At 44.0% G+C, this 15,000-nt stretch overlaps 1 protein-coding gene across 2 annotated transcripts in view; it reads right to left on the bottom strand.

Moving 5' to 3' along the window:
- Positions 1 to 15,000, bottom strand: part of LOC120029002 (ephrin type-A receptor 4) — a 79,988-nt gene that overhangs the window by 21,598 nt on the left and 43,390 nt on the right. For both annotated transcript variants that reach the window (XM_038974287.1, XM_038974288.1), the window contains exon 5: positions 8,041 to 8,376. In XM_038974287.1, the coding sequence (XP_038830215.1) occupies positions 8,041 to 8,376 (336 nt within the window). The remainder of the gene's footprint in view (positions 1 to 8,040; positions 8,377 to 15,000) is intronic.

The following is a 15,000-nucleotide window of genomic DNA, read 5'->3' as shown; positions in this document are numbered from 1 at the left end:
CAATGGCTTCTCCACACAGCAGATGCTCCAAGCTAAGCTATCTCACTTCCTGTCCCACCAATTCTTCAGTCACCCTGGAAAACCACTACATTGCTATGACATCTCCCCCCCTGTTTTATTTACCTTGGCAAGTCAGTTAAGAACAAATTCTTATTTTTAATGATGGCCTAGGAACTGCCTTGTTCAGGGGCAGAACAACAGATTTTTAGCTTGTCAGCTCGGTGACTCGATCTTGCAACCTTTCGGTTACTAGTCCAACGCTCTAACCACTAGGCCACCTGCCGCCCGTCTTCAACGGAGCCAATCAATAGTTTTTTATTAAACATAGACAGAGATCATTATCTAAAGCCCATTCTACAGCAGCCCATGATGAGACAGTATTTCAACCAGCTGCTCTTTGTCTGTGTTACCGCTTCAACATGTGAAGGTTAAAACACAGATAACAGCTCACACACACTCCCTCGCCACTCGCTCCAAAAACCAAACCTCTTTTTCAGAGACTGACAACACACAAATTGGGTCAGAGTCAGGCACAGACGACACTACAAAGACACATCATCCATATGGATATCATTGTCTGTAAAAAAACATCCACTTACTGATAGAAAAGGACTGACAAATGCAGAAGCGGAGGCTACAAAACACCACCACACACTCAAGGACAGAGAAATGCAATTATAGACAGAGGATCACACAGATAAACAGACAGGTAGGCAGAGTACACACACACACACACACACACACACACACACACACACACACACACACACACACACACACACACACACACACACACACACACACACACACACACACACACACACACACACACACACACACACACACACACACACACACACACACACAGGTAGGGAGAGTACACACACACACACAGTCAGGTAGGTAGAGTACACACACACACACACACACACACACACACACACACACACACACACACACACACACACACACACACACACACACACACACACACACACACACACACACACACACAGGTAGGTAGAGTACACACACACACACACACACACAGTCAGGTAGGTAGAGTACACACACACACACACACAGTCAGGTAGGTAGAGTACACACACACACACACACACACACACACACACACACACACACACACAGTCAGGTAGGGAGAGTACACACACACACACAGTCAGGTAGGTAGAGTACACACACACACACACACACACAGACAGAAAGGTAGGGAGAGTACACACACACACACACAGTCAGGTAGGGAGAGTACACACACACACACAGTCAGGTAGGTAGAGTACACACACACACACACACAGTCAGGTAGGTAGAGTACACACACACACACACACACACACACACACACACACACAGACAGGTAGGGAGAGTACACACACACACAGTCAGGTAGGGAGAATACACACACACACACAGTCAGGTAGGGAGAGTACACACACACACACAGTCAGGTAGGTAGAGTACACACACACACACACAGTCAGGTAGGTAGAGTACACACACACACACACACACAGTCAGGTAGGGAGAGTACACACACACACACACACAGTCAGGTAGGGAGAGTACACACACACACACACACACACACACAGTCAGGTAGGTAGAGTACACACACACACACACACAGTCAGGTAGGGAGAGTACACACACACACACAGTCAGGTAGAGCTGGATGGTGGAGTTCAAAGACATCTTCAGACAGGGCAGGGCTCTACGCTGACCTTTTTACAAGTAGCACATGAAAAATGTTGAAATAAATGTTGGAAAATGAACATCCTACATCCTACATCCTATTGAAAAATGTAGGTGCACACAAAGACATTTAGGAGCACAAGGAAGAAATGTGAGATATTAAAGATAGAATCCTTCATGTTTCTAGGCGCACTGGTGCTCCTAAATAAAAATTCCAGGTCACACAGAAAAATGTTTATGCAAGTAACATGTTGGCATTGTAGAACCCTGCAGGGAGAAACACACACCCTTCCAGACCCTTCCTGCCTCTCACCTCCTCAATGGCCTCCAATTAAATCCCTGGTAAAGCTTCCATACCCAATAACCCTTCCCCCATATACACTACACACATTACACACACGGACCCAGTAACACGGACCCAGTCACACACGGACCCAGTCACACACGGACCCAGTCACACACGGACCCAGTCACACACGGACCCAGTCACACACGGACCCAGTCACACACGGACCCAGTCACACACGGACCCAGTCACACAGACTATTCTGAATCTCCACCATAGGCTAACTTATATTATCCTCACATCACTAAGCTAAAACACAAACGCAGGAAAAACGTTGTTGCCGATGTTTGGGTAGCCTACAGTCTGCCATGTACAGTAAAGTTAGCTAGAGTAGGTCTACTGTAGAGGCTAAGTTAATCTCTGACGCGTGACTCTGGCTACTGTAACCTTGCTATCCTACACATTCTACCTGCTGCTGCCTTTTAAACAATTACACTGCTGTGATTAATGACACAACCCCCATCCTCGATTATGATTGAATTATCTGTGACGTTATATACATTCTATTGCCCCTGACCAGTCCAGGAGTTACTGTCCCGGGAGGCTAGTGTTCACGCTAACGCTAACACAACCAGGCTTTTAGAGAGGGATTGAGTTCAACCAGGCCTGGAATCCAAGCACCACCGATGGGTTTGGTTTCAGTGGTGGGGTCGGTGGGGATTGGAGGGGGGCGATGGGTCAGGAACGTGGAAAGGGGGGTGTACAGACAGCTCTCGGAGTGAGCAGCGGTAAATAGATTTCCCTGGGTTGTGTCATCCTGCCGGTCAGGCTAAAGTGTTGCGTCTCTGTTAAACAATTAGAACTGTGCCCATTTGCAACCCTCAGATCAATCTTACTGGAGGACGCCTGGCAGCCAGACCCAATTTGAAGGGCCCCCCGGGGGTGGCCAGGGACACTCCCAACCAGCAAGAAACCCAAAGGGTCACCCTGCCCATTCCCCTTAGGTAATCCACACATCCATCTTTTCTCCAAAGATGACAGATATGGAGATTTAATCGTGTTCTGGACCTCTTGTTGCTTTTTCCAAGGCTAATGTGAAGTTAAAGATGAGTGATTCTGTGAGTGGTTCCTTCTGAGGCTCCGTATAGAGGAGGTGGAGGTTACAATGGAAGGACACACCCTGTACTATCAATCAAGTGTAAGAGGAGATAAAACACACACACATTCATGCATGTGAGCACACACACAAAATCCCACACACATAACACACATGTAAGCCTACACTCACATACGTTGAGACTCTATCACACGCCAAACACCCGGCCAGGATCAAGCTAACACAGGCGAAGCAGGAGGTTAGAGATGTAACAGCAGGGCTAGATAATAACAGTGTAAACTAGCTGCCTGACCGGCACCTCTGTAGACTGACATGAATGTGGGGCAGATGTGTAATGTCTTACCGCCTCCTGAAAGCGTGGGCTAAAACGCTCCTGGAATACTAAGTGGAACAGCAATGAATATTCAGATCTCATTTCTCAATAATGTGCTCCAGAAACTCTTTCACAGCTCGCCCGCCGCAACACTCACACACACACCCAAGCATGCATGCACGTGCACACACACACACACACACAAAGTCATTATACCAACAGACAGATGTAAACACACATACTAACATTATCTCTCACAGACAGTGGAGAACTCAATGTCACACAGCAGCCCATGCATATATTAGCTAGCAGAGACACATTAGTTGGGAACGAGCAACACAGACAAACTGGGATTGGTTGAACGTTTGCTCCCTGGATGGATGGAAATGTCTTTGTGGGTAAGTTTGTTGAGCTAGCTACTTTTTGAGCTACTTTCTGAGTCTGTATGTCACAGTGAGAAAGAGTTGGACCCTGTGAGTAAGTTACGCTCTTGAGTGAGTTAGTTTGTCAAACAGAGAGAGAGAAAGAGTGAATGAGTTTGTCTTTGTGTCATGTTCGTTCTGAGGTATCCAGGTAACTGTGTTGTTGGGAGAATATGTGGTGGAATATGGTTTGCCATTAAAGAAACAAAGGCTGTGGAGAACATGTGGTCGATATATTGGAGTCTGGTTACCAGACACTTGATTTGCTGCCGCAGAGGAAACACTGTGGGGAGACGTTTTTCAGGGCATCGAGAAAACATTTCCCCAACGAGATCCGCAATAAAAGGTTTTCTTCCACCCACGTCCCCGTCTTCACATCATGTCCGATTCAGTACAGGGATGGAAACACACACACACACACAATGACAAACACTTGCATGGCATGCACTAACTCACTACCTACACATTACACACACCAAGGATCACATTGAGACATACACACACAAACACACACACACACACACACACACACACACACACACACACACACACACACACACACACACACACACACACACACACACACACACACACACACACACACACTGCCAAACACACACACACACACAAGATGTAGACCAAAGATTCTGAATCTCATAAACTTTAAAAACATTCATTTACAGCCTGGGGTCGACACAAAGCTGGACATCCTCCCAAAACCCTGACCGCCACCCCTCAACTCCACACACACCCCTTTCTTCATCCAGAGGGGTGAAGGGATTACAGCCCGTCTGATTTACCAGGGGGGATGTTCAGGGTGAAAGTAGGAATCTCTCCTTCCCTCTGCACTCTTCCCTACAGAAACATCAGCCTTGATCAAGGGCAATGGCCCAAGTGGCTTTTCACAGAGAATATCATAACACATCTATCATAACACATCTATCATAATACATCTATCATAACACATCTATCATAATACATCTATCATAGCACATCTATCATAATATCATAACACATCTATCATAATACATCTATCATAATACATCTATCATAGCACAACTATCATAATATCATAACACATCTATCATAATACATCTATCATAACACATCTATCATAACACATCTATCATAACACATCTATCATAATACATCTATCATAGCACATCTATCATAATATCATAACACATCTATCATAATACAGCTATCATAATACATCTATCATAGCACATCTATCATAATATCATAACACATCTATCATAATACATCTATCATAGCACATCTATCATAATATCATAACACATCTATCATAATACATCTATCATAATACATCTATCATAGCACATCTATCATAATATCATAACACATCTATCATAATACATCTATCATAATACATCTATCATAATACATCTATCATAGCACATCTATCATAATATCATAACACATCTATCATAATACATCTATCATAATACATCTATCATAGCACATCTATCATAATATCATAACACATCTATCATAATACATCTATCATAACACATCTATCATAACACATCTATCATAATACATCTATCATAATACATCTATCATAATACATCTATCATAACACATCTATCATAATAAATGAATAATCCACTGTGTCTGGATGGGGGTGATATAGAGAGAGGGTCAACCACAGATGACTGTCTGGATGGGGGTGATATAGAGAGAGGGTCAGCCACGGATGACTGTCTGAATGGGGGTGATATAGAGAGAGGGTCAGCCACAGATGACTGTCTGAATGGGGGTGATATAGAGAGAGGGTCAGCCACAGATGACTGTCTGGATGGGGGTGATATAGAGAGAGGGTCAGCCACAGATGACTGTCTGAATGGGGGTGATATAGAGAGAGGGTCAGCCACAGATGACTGTCTGGATGGGGTGATATAGAAAGAGGGTCAGCCACAGATGATTGTCTGGATGGGGGTGATATAGAGAGAGGGTCAGCCACAGATGACTGTCTGGATGGGGGTGATATAGAGAGAGGGTCAGCCACAGATGACTGTCTGAATGGGGTGATATAGAGAGAGGGTCAGCCACAGATGACTGTCTGGATGGGGGTGATATAGAGAGAGGGTCAGCCACAGATGACTGTCTGAATGGGGGTGATATAGAGAGAGGGTCAGCCACAGATGACTGTCTGGATTGGGGTGATATAGAGAGAGGGACAGCCACAGATGACTGTCTAGATTGGGGTGATATAGAAAGATAGAAAGAGGGACAGCCACAGATGACTGTCTGGATGGGGGTGATATAGAGAGAGTTACAGCCACAGATGACTGTCTGGATGGGGGTGATATAGAGAGAGGGTCAGCCACAGATGACTGTCTGGATGGGGTGATATAGAGAGAGGGTCAACCACAGATGACTGTCTGGATGGGGGTGATATAGAGAGAGGGTCAGCCACAGATGACTGTCTGAATGGGGGTGATATAGAGAGAGGGTCAGCCACAGATGACTGTCTGGATTGGGGTGATATAGAGAGAGGGACAGCCACAGATGACTGTCTAGATTGGGGTGATATAGAAAAATAGAAAGAGGGACAGCCACAGATGACTGTCTGGATGGGGGTGATATAGAGAGAGTTACAGCCACAGATGACTGTCTGGATTGGGGTGATATAGAGAGAGGGTCAGCCACAGATGACTGTCTGGATTGGGGTGATATAGAGAGAGGGACAGCCACAGATGACTGTCTAGATTGGGGTGATATAGAAAGATAGAAAGAGGGGCAGCCACAGATGACTGTCTGGATGGGGGTGATATAGAGAGAGTTACAGCCACAGATGACGGTCTGGATTGGGGTGATATAGAAAGAGGGACAGCCACAGATGACTGTCTAGATTGGGGTGATATAGAAAGATAGAAAGAGGGGCAGCCACAGATGACTGTCTGGATGGGGGTGATATAGAGAGAGTTACAGCCACAGATGACGGTCTGGATTACAGGGGATGAAACTAGATTTCTGAAAACTGCTACTGAGTATTAGGGGAGAAATCCAATCACTCTGGTGCTATTCTCTTCAATCCACACATACACACTTTTTTCAGACAGGCATTCTCTAACTAAAATACACACACACACACACACACACACACACACAAGCATGACTACGCATGCACACACACTTACAATGTCTTCAGCTGTGGAGGGCCAACTTAATTTAAGTATTAGAGAATGAAGAACAGTTGTGAGACTTGCTTTATTGACGAGCCAAAGGCAACATCATTAATATATCTCACTATTTCCAGTAAGATGATCCCCCCAGAGCTACACACAGGGATATTAATCTGTGTGTGTGTATGTACGGTATGTGTGTGGATGAGAGAGAAAGAGAGTGAGAGTGAGAGTGAGAGAGAGAGAGAGAGAGAGAGAGAGAGAGAGAGAGAGAGAGAGAGAGAGAGAGAGAGAGAGTGAGAGAGAATCAACTAACACAACTCTGACATAGGTCTGGCTCGCAGGACAACTGGTTTCACAGCAGTTCTAGATCCATTAATCTCCCCTTTCTCCCCAGAACAGATTAATCAAGCCACCATGTCCTTAAATAGCCAGTCAGAATCCCCCAGTCACTGTCCTAACCAGAAAGACATATTCTCTTTTCCCAGGGATGGAAATCAGTGATAAAATCAACAACACAAAAAGGCACTTAACCCGCCACCCAAAACACAGCAGTAAAACCAGAGGTAAGAATAATCTATCACTGGGAAAGGGAAGGTCACAGCCATAAAACACATTTGCACAACAACTGGATAAAAAATGGCCGAACGACAAAAAAATAGGGGCCTTTCAGCGCACCACCAGGCAGAGACAGAGAGCTCTACTGTCGTTGTACAGGGCCAGGCATGGTATTTATGATCCCACTCCAATGGAACAATACACACACACAGGCAAGGACACAGACACTCACACACAGCCCTGCCTAACAGACCGCAACAACCTAATTAAGACTAACCAAATCAATACAATTCATTAGAATGGAAATGTTGTCTGATTCCCCATTCCCTTTAAAAGAAAAGAAAAAGGCACGGATATTCAAACATTCAAAGCACATCTCAGCCTTTACCAAGACAACACAAGCAACAACAACAGTCTCCAGCATCTCTCTCTCCCCACCCACACACATCTCCCCCCAACCAACCCCAACCCCAACTCACCGGCCTGGTTGGTAGTGACTGTCACCGACACGGCCTGCTCAGGTCCAGGGCTCTGCTGGGAGACCCCGTTGACAGCCCAGATCTCAAAGGTGTAGTTTGTGTGGGCCTGCAGGTCGTTGATAGACACCTTGGTGGCCCTGAGGCTCAGCTGCTGGGGGCTGAAGTGGACCCCGTTCCCACAGGGCTGACACCGTGTCCCCTCTGGCCCACAACGTTTACACACCACGTTGTAGCTGAGGTCCTGGCGTCCGCCAGAAGAGAGGGGGGTGCTCCACTCCAAGTTGACCGACGTCTCATTGACATTGGAGATGAGGTGGAGCGGAGCCGTCGGAGGCCCTGGGACCGATAGGAGGGAGAGAAAGGTACAGGGTTAGGGAGGTGGTCTGGAGTACTCTCACTTTGCCAAACTCATGGGTATACTGTCAGACAAAGCAGCTGTGGGACACAACTAGGTTTGAAGTGACTGAGTTGACTTTGGTGTTGCAAAATCATTAACACTAAATCATTTAAATGTTTTGTTTTGGGGAAATCAATAATAGTGTTTGTCTGTGGTGGATGTAGCTAAGTGATTAAATCCTTATTCTTGTTTGCAGTCACTGCTAACCGATTGGAATTGAGTGAACTAGCTATCTGAACAACTCCTGAAGTCTTCTTTTCTATTCAAAAGGGAAGTTAGGAAGACCAACTTCAACTTGGTTTAGTCAAGATATCAAATCAACTGACTGTTGGATGTGTAGTAAGTTACCATGGCAGTGAGCCTAACCCCGCTGGTCCCAGATCTGTCCATGGGACTTTCTTAGGGACGTACATATTTGACAGAGTTTGTTTTCAACCCTGTAATTAAGAAGTGACCTGGATCTAGGGTCTGTGTTTTATAATGTTTCACTCTGTATTCACGTTACAGTAAATAAGTTAACCGTAACTGCCCCCATCTGAGTAATGAAGGTCACATGGGAGAGCAAAGGGATGGACACGGGGTGAAATATGAATGCCAGTCCATCTACTGACGAATAATTTCACAATGGAAATTAATTATCAGTGTTATTTTTGGAGGAGCGACGTGGCAATAAATTATTACATAGAGAAACAGAGAGAGAGAGAGAGAGAGAGAGAGAGAGAGAGAGAGAGAGAGAGAGAGAGAGAGAGAGAGAGAGAGAGAGAGAGAGAGAGAACGACTGGAGGAGTGTGTGTATGTGGGTGTGTCAGTAAGTGTATGCATGCACTTGTGTTTGTGTGGTCAATTTACAACTAGTAAAGAAGAGGATGAGGGAGAGAGAGAGAGAGAGAGAGGGGGGGCAGAAGGAGAAGATAAACACTGTTCGTTCATCCAGGAAGCAAACAGTCAATGATTAGAATGGAGGAGAGGGTCTGTACTGGAGAGGGGAGAGGGAAAGAAAGATAAAGGGAGGGAGGGAGGGGGGGCGGGGGGGTCATTCCAACTGAAAGGGACCTAAAGGCTCCTTCTAGTCTATACAGATGGTTTGGGTGGAAATTAGCCTTTTGGATTGAGGGATAGAGAGAGAGGGACAGAGAGAGGGGTAGAGAGAGGGATAGAGAGAGGGGTAGAGAGCGGGACAGAGAGAGGGGTAGAGAGAGGGTGTGTGTGTGTGTGTGTGTGTGTGTGTGTGTGTGTGTGTGTGTGTGTGTGTGTGTGTGTGTGTGTGTGTGTGTGTACATGGTTAATATTAGTATCACCCCTACCTTCACCCCCCCCCCCCCCCTTCTGACAATCCATTATCAGTTCTCATTAAACATTATGATGAAGCCTCCCTCCCTCATCGTCTCCTCACTCACCCCTCCATCCCCCCTCCATCCAGTCAGTTATAGATGACGGTTTCTATATTAAGGTGGCGGTGGCTGCAGAACCATCACTGTAATGATCTTTTGTCATGTAAGGTTCAATGTAGCAGTCTTCCTGTTTCTGTGGTTTCCTGCTAGAACACTGAGCTATTAAACACTTATTTTTTCTGTCACAAAAGGAAGGGTTTTGTTCCTCAGCACAATGGGGTTTTGGGTCCATGTCTGAGCACGGGAGATAATGCATTGTGTGTGTGTGTGCATGCGTGTGTGTGCGTGTGTGAGTGGGTGCGTCTTTGTCAGTAAGATGTGTTTGTGTCTGTCTGTTCTTTGTTGCCATGGTAAGTCGTGCTGCGCTGTATAACTTTATTCCAGAAGCTCCCTGGTCTCCCACATTCCATGCACACTGCCTTTGGCCATACCTGTTGCTCCCAGAATTGTCCAGACGGAGAAGAGGAGCGTAGGAGAGAGTGAGAACAGGACAGTGGGAGAGAGGGAGCCATCAGCTGGGACGGACATTGGGTAATTAAACAGTGGAAATGCAACCGCAGCACTTCCAAAACACTACCAAAACTTTACCAAAACCAAAACTTTACCAAAACACTACCAAAACTTTACCAAAACCAAAACTTTACCAAAACACTACCAAAACCAAAACTTTACCAAAACACTACCAAGACTTTACCAAAACCAACACTTTACCAAAACACCACCAACACTTTACCAAAACACTACCAACACTTTACCGAAACCAACACTTTACCAAAACACTACCAAAACCAAAACTTTACCAAAATACTACCAACACTTTACCAAAACATTACCAACACTTTACCAAAAACAAAACTTTACCAAAACACTACCAACACTTTACCAAAACACTACCAGCACTTTACCAAAACACAACCAACACTTTACCAAAACACTACCAACACTTTACCAAAACACTACCAAAACCATAACACGACCAACACTTTACCCCAGAACACTACCTACACGTTAACCAGAACACTACCAAACACGTTACCAAAACACTACCAACACTTTACCCCAAAACACTACCAACACTTTACCAAAACACTACCAACACTACCAACACCTTACCAAAACACTACCAAAACCAAAACATGACCAACACTTTACCCCAGAACACTACCAACACGTTACCAGAACACTACCAACACGTTACCAAAACACTACCAACACTTTACCCCAGAACACTACCAACACTTTACCAGAACACTACCAACACTTTACCAGAACACTACCAACACTTTACCAAAACACTACCAGCACTTTACCGTAACACTACCAACACTTTACCAAAACACTACCAAAACCATAACACGACCAACACTTTACCCCAGAACACTACCAACACGTTACCAGAACACTACCAACACGTTACCAAAACACTACCAACACTTTACCCCAGAACACTACCAACACTTTACCAGAACACTACCAACACTTTACCGAAACACTACCAGCACTGCCAACACTTTACCAAAACACTATCAAAACCATATCACGACCAACACTTTACCAGAACACTACCAACACGTTACCAAAACACTACCAACACGTTACCAAAACACTACCAACACTTTACCAGAACACTACAAAAACTTTACCAGAACACTACAAAAACTTTACCACAACACTACCAAAACTTTACCAGAACACTACCAACACTTTACCAAAACACTACCAGCATTTTACCGAAACACTACCAACACTTTACCAAAACACTACCAAAACCATGACACGACCAACACTTTACCCCAGAACACTACCAACATGTTACCAGAACACTACCAACACGTTACCAAAACACTACCAACACTTTACCCCAGAATCCTATCGACACTTTACCCCAGAACACTACCAAAACTTTACCAGAACACTACCAACACTTTACCGAAACACTACCAACACTTTACCAAAACACTACCAGCACTACCAACACTTTATCAAAACACTACCAAAACCAAAAAACTACCAACACTTTACCAAAACACTACCAGCACTTTACCAAAACACTACCAACACTTTACCAAAAAACTACCAACACTTTACCAAAACACTACCAAAACTTTACCAGAACACTACCAAAACTTTACCACAACACTACCAAAACGTTACCACAACACTACCAACATTTTACCAGAACACTACCAACACTTTACCAAAACACTACCAGCACTTTACCAAAACACTGCCAACACTTTACCAAAACACTACCAACACTTTACCAAAAAACTACCAACACTTTACCAAAACACTACCAAAACTTTACCAGAACACTACCAAAACTTTACCACAACACTACCAACACTTTACCAAAAAACTACCAACACATTACCAAAACACTACCAAAACCAAAACTTTACCAGAACACTACCAACACTTTACCAAAACACTACCAACACTTTACCAAAATACGACCAACACTTTACCCCAGAACACTACCAACACGTTACCAAAACACTACCAAAACTTTACCACAACACTACCAAAACTTTACCACAACCCTACCAACACTTTACCAGAACACTACCAACACTTTACCAAAACACTACCAAAACTTTACCAGAACACTACCAACACTTTACCAGAACACTACCAACACATTACCGAAACACTACCAAAACCAAAACTTTACCAAAACACTATCAACACTTTACCTAAACACTACCAAAACTTTACCGAAACACTACCAACACTTTACCAAACACTGCCAAAACTTTACCGAAACACTACCAAAACCAAAACTTTACCAAAACACTATCAACACTTTACCTAAACACTACCAAAACTTTACAGAAGCACTACCAAAACGAAACCTTTACCAAAACACTACCAACACCTTACACAAACACTATCAAAACTTTACCAACACTTTACCAAAACACTACCAACACTTTACCAAAACACGACCAACACTTTACCCCAGAACACTACCAACACGTTACCAAAACACTACCAAAACTTTACCACAACACTACCAAAACTTTACCAGAACACTACCAACACTTTACCAGAACACTACCAACACTTTACCAGAACACTACCAACACTTTACCAGAACACTACCAAAACCAAAACTTTACCAAAACACTATCAACACTCTACCTAAACACTACCAAAACTTTACCGAAACACTACCAACAATTTACCAAACACTGCCAAAACTTTACCGAAACACTACCAAAACCAATACTTTACCAAAACACTATCAACACTTTACCTAAACACTACCAAAACGTTACCAACACTTTACCAAAACACTACCAACACTTTACCCCAGAACACTACCAACACGTTACCAAAACACTACCAACACTTTATCAAAACACCACCAACACTTTATCAAAACACTACCAACACTTTACCAGAACACTACCAACACTTTACCAGAACACTACCAACACTTTACCAGAACACTACCAACACTTTACCAAAACACTACCAAAACTTTACCTAAATACTACCAAAACTTTACCAACACTTTACCTAAATACTACCAAAACTTTACCGAAACACTACCAAAACTAAACCTTTACCATAACACTACCAACACCTTACCAAAACTTTACCAGAACACTATCAACACTTTACCAAACACTACCAACACTTTACCAGAACACTACCAACACTTTACCAAACACTACCAACACTTTACCAAAACACTACCAAAACTTTACCGAAACACTAGCAAAACTTTACTAGAACACTACCGACACTTTACCAAAACACTACCAAAACTTTACCAGAACACTACCAAAACTTTACCAGAACACTGCCAACACTTTACCAAACACTACCAACACTTTACCAGAACACTACCGACACTTTACCAAACACTACCAACACTTTACCAAAACACTACCAAAACTTTACTGAAACACTGGCAAAACCAAAACTTTACCAAAACACTACCAACACTTTACCAAAACACTACCAACCCTTTACCTAAACACTACCTAAACTTTACCGAAACACTACCAAAACTAAACCTTTACCATAACACTACCAACACCTTACACAAACACTATCAAAACTTTGCCAAAACACTACCAACACTTTACACAAACACTAGCAAAACCCTATCTAAACTTTACCAAAATCCCAAACTTTACCAAAACACTACCTAAACGTTACCACGTCGTTGCCTGAAACTTTTTCCACCATGTTAATTGAGCGTTTGGACAAACAGAAGGAGGGATAAATCCTGGTTAAAGTGTTCACCAACATTCTTTTGTTCTCCCTTTTCCATCCATATTTTCTATGTTTCCTTTCTCTTCATTCCCTACTCCCCCTACCCTCTGTATCCCACTCCCCCACTATCCCCTCCATCCCACTTCCTTCCCTCACCCCAGTCCTCCACCCCTTCTCCTTCTCCCTCTTTTTTTCTGTCTCAGTAATTGTTGGCTGAGTGCTGAGTTGGGCCATGAGGGAGCACAGGGAAAATTGGCCAGAGCATGGACCCTGTCATTACCATCCGAGAGGGATTTACTCAACCCTGTGTCGGGTTCCACCCCCCTTTCTCCCCCTCTCCCCCTTTCCACCGACTCTCTCCCCACTGCCAAACCACCGCTAGGAAAACTGGGAATAACACACTGACTGAGACCACCCCCATGTGTCCCTACTCTGCTCTGCTCAACTCTATATTACACACAGGCCTGAGTGTGTAAATACAGTCATTTAACCAACGTAATAACCAGGTTATTAACTGACTAACAAAACAAAAAGGGTTCAAGGATAAAGGAGGGAGAAAAGGAGAGATAGAATGCCTATCCACACTGCACACGTCTGTGGGATTACACAGCATTCAGCTATAATCATCAACCGCCATCGGAGGACCCAGAGCTAAGAGAGGGGAAAACGTTTTCAATTACCCACAGAGTCACACACGGACACACGAAAGCATGAAAGCACACACGCACAGGCACATATGCACAACACACACACCAATTACCAGGGATGCCAGCGTTTTCCCTGTCTGACCTCCAGCAGGGCGAACTGGGAAATTAGTTTAAGACTTTTTTCAGTCTGTTTTCGTGACGCTGAGTGTGTTTTGTGCAAGACAGAGAGAGAGAAAGAGAAACAGAGAGAGAGAAAGAGCGAGAGAAACAGAGAGAAACAGAGAGAGAGAGAGAG

The sequence above is a fragment of the Salvelinus namaycush genome, chromosome 34 (assembly GCF_016432855.1).
Source record: "Salvelinus namaycush isolate Seneca chromosome 34, SaNama_1.0, whole genome shotgun sequence".
Classification (NCBI taxonomy): Eukaryota; Metazoa; Chordata; class Actinopteri; order Salmoniformes; family Salmonidae; genus Salvelinus; species Salvelinus namaycush.
Note: the sequence above shows the minus strand (reverse complement) of the source record. Positions and strands in the feature narration are given on the sequence as shown.